This window comes from Urocampus carinirostris, chromosome 13, assembly GCF_059441175.1.
Source record: "Urocampus carinirostris isolate Australia breed hairy pipefish chromosome 13, RoL_Ucar_1.0, whole genome shotgun sequence".
Lineage (NCBI taxonomy): Eukaryota > Metazoa > Chordata > Actinopteri > Syngnathiformes > Syngnathidae > Urocampus > Urocampus carinirostris.
In genome coordinates, this window is record NC_142361.1 from 38948769 (window position 1) to 38970349 (window position 21581).

The 21581-nt window shown below is 41.7% G+C and overlaps 1 protein-coding gene across 1 annotated transcript in view; it reads right to left on the reverse strand.

The window, feature by feature from the left end:
• The window catches only part of adgra1b (adhesion G protein-coupled receptor A1b), a 336527-nt gene that overhangs the window by 202217 nt on the left and 112729 nt on the right, over positions 1 to 21581 (reverse strand). Inside the window, exons 7-9 of the mRNA XM_088351215.1 lie at positions 21118 to 21331; positions 2382 to 2546; positions 1182 to 1401 (exon numbers count right to left, since the gene is read on the reverse strand). Coding sequence (XP_088207341.1) covers positions 1182 to 1401; positions 2382 to 2546; positions 21118 to 21331 — 599 coding nt within the window. The remainder of the gene's footprint in view (positions 1 to 1181; positions 1402 to 2381; positions 2547 to 21117; positions 21332 to 21581) is intronic.

Sequence of the window (21581 nt, forward strand, 5' to 3'; positions counted from 1 at the left end):
CTGACATGTATGTTTTTGGAGGAAACCCACGCAAGCACGGGGAGAACATGCAAACTCCACACATGATGTTCGATCTCATGACCTCAGAACTCTGCCGCACAAGCACTAACCATTGTTTTACTTATCATTGATTGCAACGTTGCCAACCTCGTTTCCAACAAATATGATACGGCACACCAGGACAAACATGTCATAAAAACTTAAAAGATATGCTAATAAAAGACAAAAGAAACTAAATATGAATAAAATGACTACATTTTGTGCAGGCTTGGGGAGTAACGGAATACATGGAAGGGCAAAAATGATGTTTGGATTGATTTTCATTTTGTTTCTGTCGCATTTTATTTTCGTTTTGCCGGAGATCAAAGAGATCAAAGCCAGGGGAGAAAGCTTACCACATGTTGTGAGTCATCATTTTATTCCTATTTACTTTCTTTTGTCTTTTATTAGCATATTTGGTATTGGAGTTATCCAAAAGTCATTAAAAGTAATCCAGTTAAAGTAACCCTACCCAACCCTGTCTGCGAACCTCTTTGTATACAAGGCTAGCCTTTTTCGACCCCGAGTCCTACCTGTCCCGTTTTCCGCTCCCGTTTATCTCCGGCTACAACCTGTTTTGATCCCGACCAGGCTTGCTCTCCCGTCCCGGCTTACGACCCATTTTCAATCCTGACTACATCTACTCTCCCATCCTGGCTTATGACTCGTTTCTGATTCCGACCACGTTTTTGCTATCCTGTCCCGGCTATTGACCCATTTTTGATCCTGACTACATCCACTCTCCCATCGGATTCCGACCACGTTTTTGCTTTCCTGTCCCGGCTATTGACCTGTTTTTCCGTCCCTGAAACCGCCATCGCTCGCTATGGAAGATCCGCTTCCGTATTCGGATCACAATACGATTGCGAGAGCGACTTTCTTCCCGCGTCTAGTCATCATTTTATTCATATCCAGTTTCTTTTGTCTTTTATTAGCATATTTGGTATTGAAGTCATCCAAAAGTAATAGAAAGTAATCCAGTTAAAGTAACCCTACCGAACCCTGATGCCTAGTTCGAGCATTGTGATTTCTGGATTTTTCTTTTTAGTTTATCTCTCTCACAGGAGCTGTTAGGAACAGGAAACAACTTGTACAACATAATAGGGATTCTTTTTACAATATGTAATCTTGTTTTTTGCTACCTGGGTGAGCTCATGTAGCACTCTTGTAAGTTCACTGGCATAAGGGCACTGAGTGTAATCGTCTTCGGCCCACCGACCGGCTCGGTCACAACGCCGCCATGCTTTCTTCTCCTTATGGTTGGAGGACTGTGGAGCACTGCCCGAAGGGTGCGGGGCAGAACCGAAAATGGCAGGAGCGCAAGGTGAAAAGGCCAAGATGCCACCGAGAGTCTTTGGCCACCTGGAATTACAATATCACCGAATAACCCCCCAAAAATATTTGTTGTTATACATCTGCAAGTCAAAAATTGAAAAAAAAATCACTCATTAAGTCTATGGGTAAAAACACAGTTGAGTCTTTGCTCTAATAAAATACTGCAGAGTAATCTGCTTTCAGACTCCCATCAGAGTAACCCGAAGAGAGTAACAACAAATTTAGAAAACTATATATCCGGGCAGTGGGCAGGGGACACCCTGAACTGGTTGCCAGCCAGTCGCAGGGCACACAGAGACAGACAATTCACTCGCTCATTCACACTTAAGGATGCATGTTTTTGGAATGTGTGAGGAAACCCACGCAAGCACGAGGAGAACATGCAAACTCCGCACAGGAAGGTTGGTAGCTGGATTTGAACCCATGACCTCAGAACTGTGCCGCACACCCGCTAACCACCGTGCCACCGAGCTGCCCTGCTTTAATTCAATGTACAATAAAAGGTCAGGGCAGGCTGTGTGGAATGCATAAGTGGCAGATGTTGTTTACAGGATGAGATGTACTTCTGATAATAGAACGCCTGGGTGTGCGGTGTGTGAGATTGTGGAGCCCAGGCGGCTTCCTTGGCACGCCCATGGGAGGAGCAGACACGCCATCATGCGGGAAGAAGACCACCAATAAGAGAAAGCTAAAGTTAGCGTCAGATCACACATAGCCAATAGGGGAATAGTAGGATGTCTTTGATTTGTTTGTTGAAACGTATAAATGATCATGGGCAACTTGAATGGGGGCCGTCTCCAGTTGGGTACACTTAGTTCTGCTGTTAGGAATAGTAAACCCGCCCCCGGTAATGCTTGGTAGCTGGATTTGAACCCATGACCTCAGAACTGTGCTGCACACGCTCTAACCACTGCGCCGTCGTGCTGCCCTTATTTAAACATATCTTGTGTAAAAGAAGGAAACCTTATTCAGCTGAGAGTCACCAGATCAATCCAGAGTTGACTCACCTGAACTCGCCCTTGTTGTTGGTGACCCGGTCAGCAGGACAGTACGGTGCCGACATCTCCAGGACGACGATCTCCATTTGCCTCGAACTGTTGCCACGGGAACTCGTGACTAGACATTCCCAAGTTCCACCGAGGCCCACGTCGATGTTGGCGAGAATCACCTCACTAGTGGTGGAGTAAAAAGGAGACTCATTATTATTATTATTTACATTAAAAACGGAGGGTTTCCAGCAGTTTTTCGGTAACATGGTGGCCAATGACTATTTCACCCCAGAACCGATGAATGGAAAATGACTATCAGGGTTGGGTAGGGTAACTTTAAGTGGATTACTTTCAATTACTTTTGGATGACTCCAATAGCAAATATGCTAATAAAAGACAAAATAAACTAAATAGGAATAAAATGATGACTCACAACACGTGGTAAGCTTTCTCTCCTGGCTTTGATCTCTTTGATCGCCGGCAAAACCAGGGTTGGGTAGGGTTACTTTAACTGGATTACTTTCAATGACTTTTGGGTGACTCCAATACCAAATATGCTAATAAAAGACAAAAGAAACTAAATCTGAATCAAATGATGAGTCACAACACGTGTTAAGCTTTCTCCCCTGGCTTTGATCTCTTTGATCTCCAGCAAAACTAACATCAAATGCGACAGAAACAAAAAGAAAATAAATCCAAACAGCTTGCCGACATCATTTTTGCCGTTCCATGTATTCCGTTACTCCCCAAGCCTGCACAAAATTGAGTCATTTTATTCATATTTAGTTTCTAGAGAACCGGCTTCTTCGGCTCGGCTCACGAAAAGGAACTCTTTTGGGTCCTAAACGGCTCTTCGGGTTGTTTCTGCTTCTTTAATCCCAACATGACCAAATATTAAGTAAAATTATGCACAAAATGACTTAAAGGAAGGGGGGAATAGAACAAAAAAGAAAGAAATACCAAAATGAAAAAGTAGTGAAAAGCTGAGACAAAAAAGCAAACAAAAGGAAGAGAAAAAAAGGAGGAAAAATTTAGAAAAAAGACAGAAAAAAAGAAAAGAAAGAAATGTAGGAAAAAAGTAAACCGAGAAGAAAAAGAAAAAAAGTAACAGCTCGGAAAAAATAAACACAATGAGATTGTTTTTAAAGGAATTTTAAAAAAAGTTGAAAAAAACACGGAAAAAATAAGAAAAAGTTTGTGTTTCATTCAAATAATTTCCAATTATATCAAGTGAATCTTGTTGCCAACATTGTACTTCCATTTAAAAAGGTGATTAAGTATACAGTTCTGTATCTTACAACCGAAAAAAATGTTAATATTATGCAACAAAATATGTCAGGAAATAAAAAGAAATGGATGTCTTGTGAAAGAATTGTAAATGCCGTACAACCTTTGCAATCGTACATGAGTCAATTCATTCAAAAGAGAAAAACAATTTTGCATTGCCGGAAACTCAGCAAAATGTAACTTGATCTCAAGTTTTGGACATGTTTGATAATGAATTATCTTGCCACACTTGGGATTATGGTGGCTCACTGTTGTTTCAAGCGTTGCTCACCGACTTTGTGTAAACGCTCAGACCCGTAAGGAAAATGACAGGGAACATTGCTCCCAATCTCATGCTGCCTGAGAATAAACCCCCCCCTTCCCACTCTCCAGTGCATGCAGCCGAAACAAGCCGTGGACGCCATCCAGCTTGATTTTTTTTTTTTCACAATTTTCTACATTATTGGAAAAAAAAGGTCAACCGTATATAATAAACTAAGAAAAAACACAAAGAAATCAGTGGTTTGTGAAAAGCAAAAGAAAAAGGCACATTCATCAACCACTGACCTACATACACAGTAACACAGCACCATTATAGATAAAGAGACCCAGTGGACTCATAAGGACCATTTGTGCCTGTTTAACAAATTCATTGTTTTTTTTATGAGACAAAAACTTTCAATTTGTCATTCTGCCCAGCAAGTAATTAAAAAAATGGCCCCGTTTTCATAGAGCCGGTACAGGATTATGTTTATGATTACTGATTACTGCCTCAGACTCTGATTGGCTCCCTGTCACTATTTAAACCCACTCCTTTCTGTCACCTGTTGTCAGTCCGTCAGCGAACCTCATTTTACTCTAGGCAAGCTTTTCGACCCGGACTCACTCCTGTTTTTGCCCCTGTCGGTTTCCCGGCTTCGCCCCGTTTTTGATACTGACTACGTCTACTCTCCCGTCCCGGATTTCAACCTCTTTTGTCCCCGACCACGTCTACTCTCCTTTCAAAAAAAGTAAAAACAACCCCTGTTATTGGTTGCTTCTCTGATTAGTTTTTTTTTGCATGGGTTGAAAGTTTAGAGGTACGGCTAGGTCTTGGTTTTATGCTCTCTCCATTTTGTTATTATTGCTTGCACCGTGTCCCAGGAGATCTGAAAATGTTCCTGTTTTCCATGCCTGCTGGTCATCGAATGTGATAATGGGGATCTTGGTTGCTTCTCTGATTAGTTTTTATGGGTTGAAAGTTTAGAGGTACGGCTAGGTCTTGGTTTTTTGCTCTCTCCATTTTGATATTATTGCTTGCACCGTGTCCCAGGAAATCTGAAAATGTTAGGCCTTAATCCATCCATCCATCCATTATCTGCACCGCTTATATAAAGTATAAATATTTTCATACATCCATATTAAGGGATTTTATACATTTGAATATAAAGGATTTTATACGATTGACTACAAGTTACATGTATTCAATTTAATGTCTCATCTCATCTCATCTCATTAGCTGCACCGCTTATCCTTAGTAGGGTCGCGGGGGTGCTGGAGCCCATCCCAGCCATCTCCGGGCAGTGGGCAAGGGAGACCCAGAACTGATTGCCGGCCAGTCGCAGGGCACACAGGGACAGACAACTCGCTCGCTCATTCACACCCCAGGGACAATTTGGACCGGCAAATTAACCTAGCATGCATGTCTTTGGAATGTGGGAGGAAAGCGGAGTGCCCGGAGGAAACCCACTCAAGCACGGGGAGAACATGCAAACTCCAGAAGGAAGGTTGGTAGCTGGTTTTGTCGTGGTCGAGATCAAAACAGATCTTAGCAGGTGACAAACCAGAGCAAACAACAGGACAGGCGAAAAAGGGCTTGCCGTGTAAAAACAGAGATTCGCAGACCGACCGACAAAAGGGGACTGACAGGACAGAGTTTAAATACTGACAGGGAGCCAATCTGTCAACAAGCTGCTGCTGGTGCCACACAGGCGGGGCCGATTGGGCGCCATGGCAACCGTGACGTATAGTAGTGTGCGTATGAGAGTATAGTTGTACTTATGAAAGTAGTATTTGCCCACAGCTATGACTGTGTCTGCACGAGAGTATAGTTGTGTGGGAGTATGATGAACTCAACATAAAAAACATTCAAACAATGACTAAAAAAACCTGCTAACATTTCACTTTAGCCTTTAGCCAAAAGAATATGGGAGGCTTTGATGTTCCGTGCAGCGGAATGAAATCCATCGCCCTGAAACATGCTCAGTTCACCTTGGTGGAGGTCACTTCACACAGACTTGCTCGCCTTGCTGCAACAGGGGTGCGACAAATCCAGACACAAGGCCTTAAGCCACGTACTAAATCTTATGTGTTCAGTCTTTCAGGGTGACGGTTAATGACTCAGAGGACATTGATCCAAGGTGACAAAACCTTAACAGGGGCCTCTGTGACTCATCAAATTGTCAATTGGGTAGGGTTACTTGAACTGGATTACTTTCAATGACTTTGGGATTACTCCAATACCAAATATGCTCATAAAAGACAAAAGAAACTAAATAGGAATCAAATGATGACTCACAACACGTGGTAAGCTTTCTCTCCTGGCTTTGATCTCTTTGATCTCCGGCAAAACTAACATCAAATGCCACAGAAACCAGGGTTGGGTAGGGTTACTTTAACTAGATTACTTTCAATTACTTTTAGATTACTCCAATACCAAATATGCTAATAAAAGACAAAAGAAACTAAATAGGAATCAAATGATGACTCACAACACGTGGTAAGCTTTCTCTCCTGGCTTTGTTCTCCGGCAAAAAATGCGACAGAAACAAAATGAAAATCAATCCAAACAGCTTGCCAACATCATTTTTGCTGTTCCGTGTGTTCCGTTACTTCCCAAGCCTGCACAAAATTTAGTCATTTTATTCATATTTACCGTGAATTCCGAACTATAGAGCGCACCTGATTATAAGCCGCACCCACCATATTTTGAGAGGAAAACCCATTTTGTACATACACAAGCCGCACCTGTATATAAGCCGCATGCGCCCACATTTAAACATGTAACACAGACACAAAATCAACCCAAACCCGACTTCAAGTCCTGCGATTGAAACTAAATGTCCTTCATTAAAGTCCACAGTTCAAAAATCACAGCCGGCGAAATGAACGGAAAATGATACCGGTACTTAAGGTTTGAAGCAGACCTGCAGAGTCCGGGTCCCGTTGAAAGTAATCCAAGGAAAAAGAGATGGACGGAAAGAAAGAAAAAAAGAATAAAGGAAGAATGAAAATGAAAGATGGGGAAAGAAAGAAAGAAATAACAAAATAAAGACAAAAGGAAGAATGAAAAGGAAAGATGGAGAAAAAGAAAGAAAGAAAGAAAAAAAAGAATGAAAAGGAACGATGGAGAGAAAGAAAGAAATAAAGAAAGAAAAACTAGTAGATTGAGAAGAAAAAATAAGAGAAAGAGGGAAAGAAAAAGAAAGGCTGGGACAAAGAAAAAGAGAAAGAAAGAGAGATAAAAGAGAGGAAGAGAGAGAGAATGTGAGAAACAAAAGAGATAAAAAGAGAAATAGTGAGAGAGGGGGAAAGAAAGAGGAAAAAAGAAATCCAAACAGAAATAGAGAGAGAGAAAGAGAGAAGGGGAGAAAGAAGAGGGGGACACAAGAAAGAGAGAAAAAATACAAAGAAAAGGAAAAAAGGAAGAGAGAGAGCAAAAGAAGGTAAAAAGACACAGATGGAGAAAGAGACAAAGAGGAACAAAGAAAGAAAAAGAGAGACGGAGCGAGTGAAAGAGAGAGGGATAGAAAGTGAGAGAAAAATGGAGGAACAGAGAGAGAGTGGGAGAGAGAGAGAGAGAGAAAGAAAGAAAGAAATACAAGTACAGTACTTGTGAGGGGCGCCTGGCTTTGGCAAAATCACGTGGCCATATTTCTAACTGCAGCTTGTTTTTCTCTTGCGCTTCCTTCAGTGTTGTCTCGCGGGCCGGATTCAATCCCTTAGCGGGCCTGATCCGGCCCGCGGGCCGCCTGTTCGACACCTGTGGTCTAAAATAAATACAAATAAATACATTACAAAAATATACAGTTGCATATACATATTATACATGGGTTACACATATTTACAAAGAAAGACTGTACACCGAGAGAGTTATAGTCCGGAATTTACGATAGTTTCTTTTGTTTTTTATCAGCATATTTGGTGAACAAGCATAGAAAAAGACTGCGTGTTAAAGAACATGTTTTTCTGGGTGGACTGGATGAAGTCATGAAAACAACTTAAAATGCAACATGAACTCAACATGTATAAAAAGGGCTTCACCTGCTGGTCAGAATTCTGCATATTGGAAGCAGTTAAAGTGCCAAGAGAAACATGAGCTACATGAGCTTTACTGGGTGAAACAAATTGCAATATTTGTGAAGACTAAATGCCGAAACGTTGTAAATGTAAGTAGGCCAATCAGGAGCAATGACGATATCTTCCATAAGGCTTCTACAAAGAAAGCAGAGTCGTTTCAAAAACTTCTGGGGTGTTCATGCATATGACTGTGCCTGTTTGCGTCGCAGCTTCATTTGTCATGGTTGCCATGACGCCCAATTGGCCTCGCCCGCGTGGCGCCAGCTACGGCTCGTTGACATATTGGATTTCTGTCTATTTAAGCTCAGTACTCTCACTCTTACTTTGTCAGTCCGTCAATGAACCCCTGTCCCACAAGAAGTGGGTTCTGGCTCGGCCCTGTTTCCTGTTGGTATTTCCTGTCAGCTATTGTTCCCGTCCATTTTTGTCCTGTTTATTATTCTCTCCAGTTTCCGTTCCCGTCTAGTTTGTTCTGTTTAATTATCAACCCTGTCAGTCCCCTCCTGTCCGGTATTGACCCCATCGGTCCGATATCTGCTCGGGCAATTGGTATCGATCTCGTCGGTCTCTGGCTTCCTGTCTTTCCACGCCAGACCGCTGCCTAACGTGCATGACTCCCCGTTTCCCGTAAAATAAAAGCTTGTGTGAGAAACGTCACGCATTTGGGTCCTGATCCTCTTCCGGTTCCTGATATCATGAAGGTTCTGATATGCCATTGACTGAGCCCCGTCCATTTTTCTTTTTTTGTTCAGTTCATAATCTGGCGTAACAAACTTGAATTTATGTAGCAATGGGTCCCAAGAATTCCAGTGATGGTACAAGGAGATCAGAATGATGGAAATAAAATGTCAAACAATAAAAACATACAAATAAAGGACACCCATCGTTACCCTCGATAAGAATGTGTGTTAAAATAGGCAAAGAGAATACAAAGGCGAAGACGTGTCAAGTTCACAGTCTTTAATGGAAAGAAGGGAAGTAACAAAAGGCACTCTGTAGGGAATGACATTGAGTAAAAAACATACCGTATTTTGCGCACTATAAGACGCACCGGATTATAAGGCGCTACAATGGGAACATCGACAAAACAGTCAGATAGTTCAGTCCAACTTCTTACCCCCTTAACATTCCCAAAGCTTGCAAAGACGCAAATACGTGTCGAGAACACGTGCGGATGCGGTGTCCGTACGATGTCACTCAAATGCATCGTTCCATCAGTCGGAAGGTTAAAGTCTTGCGATTCAAGAAATGCCAACCATTCCTTAGTTTCTATGTTCGCTCGCAACTTTACTGTGCATATGACAATAAACACTTGGAATTGAGTTTAATTTAAAAATAGACACTCCATTCCATTCATTATCTGCACCGCTTATCACAGAAACATCAAGTTCATTCTGAAACAAGATACAGGGAAAATATATAGCCGAAGTAGCTCACCGAAGTCGTTGTGTTCAATAATAATGTGCAGCCATGGTCCTCTTATATCCGTGAGTTTAGTAAATCCAGGAGAATAAAATTTTTACAAATACAGAATAGTAAAAAAATGCTTTCTGTATGCCGTCAACCATGTGCTATACGCATTTATCTTTTTTGGCCAATTGCAGGCTTTGTTTTGCCGCTTCAGCCAATGCCAGCCTGTAAACGATAAAAAGGATCCGCCCCTTGACCTCCGAATAACTTTAGCCAATAGCGATCGATTCAAATGATGATTGACACATTGGTTAGCCAATGAAACACCGGTAAATAAATCCCAGCATACACCGCGGACTACTTGGCGTTTGGGGGAAAATCGAGTCGGCGGCTGCAAGTTAGTTGGAAGACTTTGCGACTTAATATTGATCCATAAATAAGGCGCACTGTATTATAAGGCGCATGGTCAGCTTTTGAAAAAAATTAAGACTTTTAGGTGCGCCTTATAGTGCGGAAAATACGGTATTCGAAAAATGCAAGGCTGGATAAATTCAAAATATTACCATTTATAAATGAGGGTTTTAGGAGAGGTATGCAGGGTGTGGACAGGCATGAAATTGTACGACCCGACACAGAGGATCTGTCCAAAATGCTAAAGTTTGAATGCCTATTCAGGTAATCAGTCCCTCGGCACTCTGGACCTCACAATTTAGTTGTAACCAGTGTTTCCTCTAAGCTGCGCGCGTGCGCAAATGCGCAAGAAAATCTAGCCAGCGCACAAAAATCAGGGCTCGAAATGACTAATTAAGAAGCGACTTGAGTCAAAGTTACAGTGCATGAAGGTAAAAATACTCGGGTTCCCCTGACGTTGTGTCCTAAATGCAGTATTTTGAAGTCTGGTCAAAGTAGAACGAAGTTGAGTAAAGTTAGTAGAGTTTTTTGAGAACCGGCTTCTTCGGCTGGGCTCACTAAAAAGAACCGGCTCTTTCGGGTCCTAATCGGCTCTTCAGGTTGTTTTTGCTTCTTTGATCCCAACATGACCAAATATGATGTAAAACTATGCACAACATGACTTAAAAGAAGGGGGGAATAGAACAAAAAAGAAAAAACTACCAAAATGAAAAAGTAGTGAAAAGCTGAGAAAAAAGAAGGGAAAATTTAGAAAAAAAGCCAGAAAAAAAGAAAAGAAAGAAATGTAGGAAAAAAGTAAATAGAGAACAAAAAGAAAAAAGTAACAAAAAAGTAGAAAAAAACACAAAAAAAAGAAGAAAAAGTTTGTGTTGCATTCAAATCATTTCCAATGATATCAAGTGAATCTTGATGCCAACATTGTACTTCCACTCAAAAATGTGATTAAGTACAGTTTTGCATCTAACAACCGACTCAATAAGCCCCCAAAAATGTTAATATTATGCGACAAAATATATCAGGAAATAAAAAGTAATGGATATCTTGTGAAAGAATTGTAAATGCCGTACAAGCTTTGCAATAGTACATGAGTCAATTCATTCAAAAGAGAAAAATAATTTTGCAATGCCGGAAACTCGGCAAAATGTAACTTGATATCAAGTTTTGGACATGTTTGATAATTAATTATCTTGCCACACTTGGGATTATGGTTGCTCACTGTTGTTTCAAGCGTTGCTCACCGACTTTGTGTGAACGCTCAGACCCGTGAGGAAAATGACAGGGAACATTGATTGGGACCCATCGATAATTGTGACGGTGTTAAAGTCAATCATTATTAAGACTATTTCGTGGCCATATTTACCCAAATAAAATACATATAATGACAATATGATAGTAGGAGCAAGTACTCACACGAGGCTCTCATGATGGTTCCAGAGGTAAAAGAGACCGCCCCCAGGGGGGCGTGGTTTATTTCAGGTCAGTGAAAACATTAAACACATAAACACGACTTCAAAATAAGAGAATACAAGATTGATAAACGTACAAGAGATGCAATTAGACTGATTATTGAAACGTTACTTCATGTGTGTGTGTGTATGTATGAGAAACATTGTTTTTCTATTTAGTAATATAAAAACAAGCTAATTACCTTGAGACAGAAATTCAAGAGATTTACATTGAAAACCTGACAGACGGTTACCACGAATTAGGACGATATCAAAGAAAAGTATTTTAAAGGCATCTCAATCCTTGAAAATGATGGCGGATTTCCTTCCATGTTGTGTTTCTTTACTTGGCTGCGAGCTGAAAAGCTTTTAAATCTGGCGAGCTTCCACCATGTGTTCCTTATTTGTCACAACAATGTGGCAGCTTGTGACAAGTCGGGGTATGTTTGTTTGAGACATAAACTTTCGGAGTCGCCCGTCTGTGTTGACACGACCGTAAATAAAATCGGCAATATCAAAAAGTGTCATTTAAATAGAGTGATTTGTGATTTCCTGCTCTCTCGCTAGTGTGAGAGAGTAAAAGTTGAGAGGACCTTTTGATGACACTTTTTGTGATTTTTGTTCGTCCGTGAACCAAAAAAAACTGCATTTCTTATTCAAACTGACTCAGTTGAAAGTATATGTGATTATTGTGATAGTTATGCTGTTTATTTGTCAAGAACCAATACCGGATCAGGACCCAAACGCGTGACGTTTCTTACACAAGCCTTTTATTTTACAGGAAATGGGGAGTCATGCACGTTAGGCAGCAGTCTGGCGTGGAATGAAAGGAAGCCAGAGGCTGACGAGATTAATACTAATTGGCCTAGTTGATATCGGACAGATGGGGTCGATACCGGACAGGACGGGACAGACATGATAGATAATGAATCGGGATATCTAAAATAAACAAGACAAACTAGATGGGAACGAAAACTGGAGAGAATAATAAACAGGACCAACTAGATAATAATAATAATAATAATAATTTCCTTTGTATTGTCATTCTTTGTAACAATGTACACAGAACGAAATGTCGATACACCTGACCCGTTGTAGCGAGTCGATGCAGCCGCAGCCAACAGAGGGCGCCGCCATTATACCAATTAGGTATGACTCGGCCGAGGCACGAACCAGCGACCTCCCAGTCTCAAAGCGGGCCCACTACCATCTAGGCTACTGAGCTGGTTGGGAATGAAACTGGAAATCGATATTAAAAACGAGCCCCCCTCCGAAGGAAAACAAAGCCTACTTACAACAAAGACAGTTAGTTCTTTGTTCCTTTATCTCTTTGTTTCCTTATCCTCACTGTAAATGTGGAACTGGAGTCGTCCAATTTCGTCGTCACAGCATATCCCATGTTGTAACAATGACAATAAAGGCATATTCTATTCTATTCTACTGATATCCTAACAGGATATCGAAATTAAACAGGACAAACTAGACGAGTTGATATCGGACGGATAGGGTCGATACCGGACAAGACGGGACAGACAGGATAGATAATGAATCAGGATATCGAAAATAAACAGGACAAACTAGACGGGAACGAAACTGGAAATCGATATTGAACAGGACAACAATAAACGGGAACAATACGGGATAGGAAATAACAACAGGAAAACAGGACTGAGTCAAAACCCACGTCTTGTGGGGCAGAGGTTCGTTGACGGACTTACAAAGTAAGAGAGAGCACACTGAGATTAAAGAGACGGAAAGACAATCTGTTAATGAGCCGCAGCTGGCGCCACACGGGAGGGGCCAATTGGGCGCCATGGCAACCTTCACATTTATTTATCCGTATTTTACTCTTGATTGCGTACAATGGTTACAGTTAGTGGCCCAATACTCCAATACCAAAAACTCATAGCTACAACTTCATGAAATTTTTTCACAAAAGCAAAACAATATTTGCATAATTTCCATCAAGATCAATTTGCTTTTGATTCGTTTACGAGAACTCCTAAAAACCCTGAAAATGGTTCACCGCCTAGAGGACTGCAAAACTATTTGGCCCCCTTCAACTTTGTGACCTTTTGCCACATTTCAATTTTCAAACATCAGCTGCTAAGTCGACAGCTGCAAGTCGCTCGTGGTATGTCTTTGTCAGTTTTGCACATCGAGAAACTGATATTTTGGCCCATTCCTCCTTGCAAAACAGCTCAAGCGCAGTGAGGTTGGATGGAAAGCGTTTGTGAACAGCAGTTTTCAGTTCTTTCAACAGATTCTCAATTGGATTAAGGTCCGGACTTTGACTTGGACATTCTAACGCCTTGATATGTTTTTAGCTTTTGCTTTATGTTTTGGATCATTGTCTTGATGGTAGACAAATCTCCGTCCCAATCTCAGGTCTTTTGTGGACTCCATCAGGTTTTCTTCCAGAATGGTCCTGTATTTGGCTCCATCCATCTTCCAATCAATTTTAACCATCGTCCCTGTCCCTGATGATTACCCCTTGCGAGGCCCCTTCTCAAGGTTTCTTATTTTCCTTGCCCGCATGTTGGTTTAAGATCAGGGGATGGTGTAATTGTGGTCTGTGCAGTCCTTTTAGACATTTTGTCATTAAGGGCTATACAAATGGATGTGACTTAACTTGCTGGTTCACAAGCTGGCCCAATAGTAAAGGGCGGTACGGGACCCTCGTTTCATGTGCTTGTCTGGACCAGAATGGAAACAGGACCCAATTGCGTAACATTTACCACAAGTATTATTGAAAGAAAGAGGAAGGACTGCGCCCACGATCCGGTGTTCGCTGGACGCGGGAAGCAAGTCGCACTCACCCTCGGACTGTGATCCGAATACAGAAGTGGATCTTCTGTAGTGAGCGATGGCAGTGTCAGGGACGGAAAAACTGGTCGGTAGCCGGGACTGGGAGAGTAAAGCGTGGTGACAAGATGGTTTTTCCCAGCCACCAATGCTAAATTGGTGCAGAATTTCTTGGTTATGTCATGACCAGCGCACAGGGTAACCCAATCGCGTAATGTTTACCACAAGTTTCATAGAAAGAAAGAGGACGATCTGGTGTTCGCTGGACGTGGGAAGTAAGTCGCTCTCGCAATCGGATTGTGATCCGAACATGGAAGTGGGTCTTCCGTAGCGGTCGATGGCGGTGTCAGGGACAGAAAAACAGGTCGATAGCCGGGACAGGAGAGCAGACGTAGTCATTATAGAAAACGGGTCGTAAGACGGGACGGGAGAGCAGACGTGGTCGGGATCAAACTGAAATCTCCATAGGTGTGACTGAGGGAGCAAATTGTCCCTGTGTGCGACTGGCTGGCAACCAGTTCAGGGTGTCCCCTGCCCACTACCCGAAGACATCTCGGATGGGCTCCAGTACTCCCGCGACCCTACTGAGGATAATGGATGGATGCATTTAAAGTCAGGAATTTTGAGTGAAGGAAAGCAAATTACTAATGAGGCGTGACGTCACTTTTCCACCCTGCAGGTTGTCCATCTCCACCACAGATAATGCTTATTTGTCGCCTTGACTGCTATTGATCAGTGCTGCCGAATTTTACATCACCATTTGTAATGGAATCTTTCAAAGAAAGCCATCATTGACCGAGCACTGAATTCCGAGCCGCCGCAGTAAATTCAACTAAGACTGAGATTATTAATATCGATACCGCGAAGGAAAATGGTAACACCAGTGAAAATAATGAGGTGCCATCCATGTTTCCGGACCAACCGTAAAACGCGATGTCTGTTTTAATGTTCAATAACATTAAAAGCAGCAGTCTTCCCTCTAAACTGCCCGCACATTCTCAGCGCACAAGAAAATCTAGCCAGCGCAATGTTCCCTCTAACCTGCACGTGTGAGTTTTTAAAGTTTTTTGAGAACCGGCTTCTTCGGCTCGGCTCACTAAAAGGAACCGGGTCTTTCGGGTTCTAAACGGCTCTTCAGGTTGTTTTTGCTTCTTTCATCCCTATATGACCAAATATTATGTAAAACTATGCACAACATGACTTAAAAGAAGGGGGGAATAGAACAAAAAAGAAAAAAATACCAAAATGAAAAAGGAGTGTAAAGCTGAGAAAAAAAACAAAAGGGAGAAAAAAAGAAGGAAAAATTCTGAAAAAAGCCAGAAAAAAAGAAAAGAAAAAAACAAACGAAAAAATTAAAGAGAACATAAAGAACAGTCCTGTTTTCCTGTTGGTATTTCCTGTCCCGTATTGTCCCCGTTTATTGTTGTCCTGTTTAATATCGATTTCTAGTTTCATTCCCGTCTAGTTTGTCCTGTTTATTTTCGATATCCTGATTCAATATCTATCCTGTCTGTCCCGTCCTGTCCGGTATCGACCCCAAGAAACAGCTAGGACAAAATAAACACAATGAGATTTTTTTAAAAGGGATTAAAAAAAAAGAAAAAAAAAAACAGGGAAAAGGAAGAAAAGGTTTGTGTTACATTCAAATAATTTCCAATGATACCAAGTTGTTGTTGCCAACATTGTACTTCCACTCAAAAATGTGATTAAATACAGTTCTGTATCCTGCAACCGACGAAATAAGCCCCCCAAAATGTTAATATTATGCGACAAAAGATACCAGTAAATCTTGTGAAAGAATTGTTGTAAAAACAAACGACGTTTGTAGGCCGTACAACCTTTGCAATAATATATATATATACTGGACTGTCTCAGAAAATTAGAATATTGTGATAAAGTTCTTTATTTTCTGTAATGCAATTAAAAAAACAAAAATGTCATACATTCTGGATTCATTACACATCAACTGAACTATTTCAAGCCTTTTATTATTTGAATATTGCTGAATTTGGCTTACAGCTGAAAAAAACTCAAAAATCCTATCTCAAAATATTAGAATACTTCCTCAGACCAAGTAAAAAAATCATTTTATAACAGCAAAACTAAATCAAACATTTGAAAATGTCCATTGATGCACTCAGTACTTGGTTGGGAATCCTTTTGCACGGATTACTGCATCAATCCGGCGTGGCATGGAGGCAATCAGCCTGTGGCATTGCTGAGGTGTTATTGATGCCCAGGATGCTTCGATAGCGGCCTTCAGCTCATTTGCATTTGTAGGTCTGGTGTCTTTCATCTTCTTCTTAACTATACCCCACAAATTCTCGATGGGGTTCAGGTCAGGGGAATTAGCAGGCCAATCAAGGACAGTGATGCCATGGTCAGTGCACCAGTTACTGGTGGTTTTGGCACTGTGGGCAGGTGCCAGATCATGCTGGAAAATGAAATCCTCATCTCCATAGAGCTTTTCAGCAGATGGAAGCATGTAGTGCTCTAAAATCTCTTGGTACACAGTTGCATTTACTCTGGACTTGATGAAACACAGTGGACCAACACCAGCAGCTGACATGGCTCCCCAAACCATTGCTGACTGTGGGAACTTCACACTGGATTTCAAGCAACTTGGATTTTGCTCCTCTCCAGCCTTTCTCCAGACTCTGGCGCCTTGACTTCCAAATGAAATGCAAAACTTGCTTTCGTCTGAAAAGAGGACTTTGGACCACTCTGCAACTGTCCAGTGCTTCTTCTCCATAGCCCAAGTCAGACGCTTCTTCCGTTGTCTTGAGTTCAGAAGTGGCTTGACCATGGGAATACGGCTATTGTAGCCCATTTCCCGGACACGTCTGTGAACTGTGGCTTTTGATACCTGGACTCCAGCTTCAGCCCACTGTCTTTGAAGCTCCCTCAAATTCTGGAAGCGGCTCTTCTTCACAATTTTGTTAATGCTGCGGTCATCTCTCTTGGTTGTGCAGCGTTTCCGGCCACATTTTTCCCTTCCGACAGACTTTTTGTGGATATGCTTTGAAACTGCACTCTGTGAACAGCCTGCTCTTTGAGAAATTTCTTTTTGTGTCTTACCCTCCTGATGGAGGGTATCAATGATGGTCCTCTGGACAGCAGTCAGATCAGCAGTCTTCCCCATACTTGTGACTTAGTTTACTGAACCAAGCTGAGTGTTTTTAAGGCTCAGGAAACCCTCGCAAGGTGTTTCGAGTTAATTAGATGATTCAGGTGATTAGTTGAATAGCCTACTTGTACACTTTTTCATGATATTCTAATATTTTGAGATAGGATTTTTGAGTTTTCTTAAGCTGTAAGCCAAATTCAGCAATATTCAAATAATAAAAGGCTTGAAATAGTTCAGTTGATGTGTAATGAATCCAGAATGTATGACATTTTTGTTTTTTTAATTGCATTACAGAAAATAAAGAACTTTATCACAATATTCTAATTTTCTGAGACAGTCCAGTATATATATATATATATATATATATATATATATATATATATATATATATATATATATACCACAGCCATATCCCCTAGTGGGAGGTGGCTAGAGTCATTTCTGACTCTTTTTGGGAGATTGATTTAGAGGAGGGGATTCCCAGCCCCCTCGCTCAACCCAACTGAGGTGTTGGGAGTCATCCGGTGACCAAACCCCCCAAATCCAACCCCTAATACTGAACGCCAAGCAGGGAGGCAACAGGTACCAATGTTTAAGTCTTAGGTATGACTCGGCCGAGGCTTGAACCACAACCTCCCAATCTCGAGGCGGGCGCCATATCCCCAAGGCCACCGAGCTTTGCAATAGTACATGAGTCAATTCATTCAAAAGTGAAACAATTTTTGGATTGCCGGAAACTCAGCAAAATGTAACGTGATGTCAAGTTTTGGACATGCTTGATAATTAATTATCATGCCACACTTGGGATTGCCGTTGCTCATTGTTGTTTCAAGCGTTGCTCACCGACTTTGTGCGAACGCTCAGACTCGTGGAAAATTACGGGGAACATTGGTCAGCAACCCATCTATATTTATTGCATGAGGAGGACCCGGTAGCAGAAAGCGGGATATCTTTTTTTAAAAACGGTCTTTGAGGTTTCCATGTTACTTTATCGCCGCAATTATGTTATGGCATCTGTTGCTCTTAGCGTGTGATCAGCGAGAGCTGCAAGGCCAAGCTCTCCGAGGACAGGCCGCAGATTGCCTGGGGATGTTGGCTCAGTGCCAAGTCAATTCTTTTCCATCCTTTCAGATCTTTATCCAGGGCGCCAATCACTAAAGTTAAATCCCAGCTACTTTACATGATTGAGAGATATGGGAGGAAAGGGAGGAATAGGTGCAGGGTTGGGTAGGGTTACTTTAACTTGATTACTTTCAATGGCTTTTGGATGACTCCAATACCAAATATGCTAATAAGAGACAAAAGAAAGTAAATATGAAAGAAATCATGCCGAACCCTGGTGTAGACCTTGCTTTAACTGCACAACTCAAGGTTTCTTCATTTTCCTCATGCTGGGGTTTTTGAGTTTTTCCTTGCCCTCATGTTGGTTCCAGATCAGGGGATGTTGTAATAATAGTCTGTGGTTTGCAATAGTCTGTGGTCTGTGCAGCCCCTTGAGACTCTTTGTGATTAAGAGCGTCACAAATAAAAATGACTTGACTTGACTTTCCTCATGGTAAAGTTTTTTAGTTTTTCCTTGCCCTCATGTAGGTTTTAGATCGGGGGATGGTGTCATATTAGTCTGCGGTTTGCAATAATCTGTGGTCTGTGCAGCCCTTTGAGACTCTTTGTGATTAAGGGCCAAACAAATAAACATGACTTGACTATGTCGTTTTGGCTAATAGCATGCTAACAAAATTCCTTGCACGTTTATGTAAAGCACAGGTGTCAAACAGGCGGCCCACGGGCCAGATCAGGCCCACCAATGGTTTAAATCTGGCCCGCAAGACAACAGTGAGAGAAGCGCAAGAGGAAAATGAGCTGTAGTTTTAAATATTTCCACCGGATGTCACCAAAGCCAGTGAACACTTGCAAAACAATTGTGGTAGTATTTCTCCATTTCTCTCTGTCTCACTTCTTTTTTAGTTATTCCTCCCTCTTTTTCTTTCTCCTGTTCATTCTCTCTTTTTCTCTTTTCTCTATTTCACTCTCTAACTCTTTCTTTTTCTCCGTTTTGCTCTCTTTCTATTTTCTTGACAACTCAACTCGTCAGAGGCTAAACATGGGAGGGAATTGGAATTTTCTGGTTTAAATATAAATATATATTTACTCAAAGTTCAAGGGTATACATAATGCAAAAAAATATATTATAACATATATGAGAAAAAGAGGCGATTGCCACGCTTTGGCTTGAACATGAATAATTTAGAAGTAAAAGGCATGGATTTCACATCTTTACTAGGTCATTTTTATTTATTGAAGAAAATGTAAATCAATAGATTTGTTGTTTTAAAAGGGAGAGCAAAGATAACCGGTGTGTATCATTAATTTATATACCGTATATTCCACAATAAAGGGGCACCGGATTATAAAACACATGAAAATTAAGGCTGCGGTAAGAGATAAGGTTGTGATTCGGGTATTGCCGTTGGGCTCATGAGGTATATATTAGTGCACAGGTGTCAAAGAGGCGGCCCGCGGGCCAGTTCAGGGCCGCTAAGGGATTGAATCCGGCCCGCGAGACAACGTTCGGAGAAGCGCAAGAGAAAAACAAGCTGCAGGCTGAAATATGTGAACTTGATGTTGCCAAAGCCAGGTGCCTCGAACAAAAAGACACTGTACTTGTATTTATTTCTCTCTCTCTCTCTTTTCCACCCTTTTCTCCCACTCTCTGTCTCTTTCCCTCTCTGTGTCTCTCTTTTTCTCTTCCATTGTTGCTCTTTGTCTCTCTCTCTGTGTCTTTTAACTTATTTTGCTCTTTTTTCCTTTTCTCTCTTTTCTCTTTCTCTCTTCCTACCCTTTGCACTTTCTTTTCTCTTTTCTCTCCTTCTGTCTTTCTATTTCTCTTTGGATTTTTTTCTTCCTGTCACCTTCTTTTCCCTATCTTTACAGTGCCAGAAACACTGATTTGCATTGTGCACTTTGTTCTGCATTCAGTATTTTCCCTTCTTCACGTCTGTGTTAATGATTGTCATGATTACCTATTAGAATCAGATGTGCCCGCTCATTTGGCGCAAGCCCCCGAGGGTTCTGATTGGCTCCTTGTCACTATTTGAACCCAGTCCTGTGTGTTCCCTGGGGTCAGTCCGTCCGCAAACCTCTTTGTATACAAGGCCTGCCTTTTTCGAGCCTGACTCCTACCTGTCCCGTTTTTTGCTCTCGTTTATCTCCGGCTACGACCTGTTTTGATCCTGACCACGCTTGCTCTCCCGTCCCGGCTTACGACCCATTTTTGATCCTGACTACATCTACTCTCCCGTCCTGGCTTACGAATCGTTTCTGACTCACTTCTACTCTATAGCATATGAATAACCTAAACTGCTCATGTGTAATAACCTGTGAAGCCCTTTGAGACTCTTTGTGATTAAGGGCTATACAAATAAAAATGACTTGACTTGACTTGACTTAATTCTGACCACGTTTTTGCTCTCCTGTCCCGGCTATTGACCTGTATTTCCGTCCCTGACTCCGCCATCGCTCGCTACGGAAGATCCACTTCCGTATTCGGATCACAATACGATTGCGAGAGCGACTTTCTTCCCACGTCTAGCGAGCACCGGATCGCGGGCACTGCCCTTCCTCTCTCTATCCCAAATAACTCGTGAGAAACGTTACACGATTGGGTCCTGTTGCCGTTCTGGTCCTGACAATTCTTTAACATGTGTACATATACTAGACCTTGAATAGTATTCTGTTCAAAGACTTTTTTGTTTTCTCCGTTGTCCAACATTGCTTTCTGGCGCTGTAAAAATAGTGTGATAATGAAATAAGCTTGAATGCCTTTTCGTATGTCACCTGTACCACTGGTGATTTGGAAGTCAAGAGTCAGCGTTCTCACTGCCACCACCTGGGTTTAAATCCCATTGCATACATTTTTTTGTCATTTTTGTTAGCGATGTTTATGGATTGATACCTGGTAAGTAGACAACAGTCATGAAGCAAGGTTTCCTCCACATAAACGCCCGGATCCTCTTGGGTGAGAACGGCACGGCCGTTGTGATGCCAATGCAACTCGACCGAAGGGTCCAAGTAAGTGACCGTGCACTGGAGAGGCAGGCGGTCTCCCTGGAAAACCAGCTGCCTCTGGGAAGGGATCAGATGAAAGAGGGGCATCTCCACAGCGCCATCTAGAGAACGAAAAGAGGATCAAAACAGCAAAGTCAGCATCACTTTGCTTTATTGCTGACGCATGAAAACGTTAAGGGTTAAGTAACAAATCCTTGTGATGAGAAAGAAATTCGGGTTTGTTCTAGGGTTTTTTTTCCTGTCTTGCCAACAGGGTTGGGTAGGGCTACTTTAACTTGATTAATTTCAATGACTTTTGGATGACTCCAATACCAAATATGCTAATAAAAGACAAAAGAAACTAAATATGAA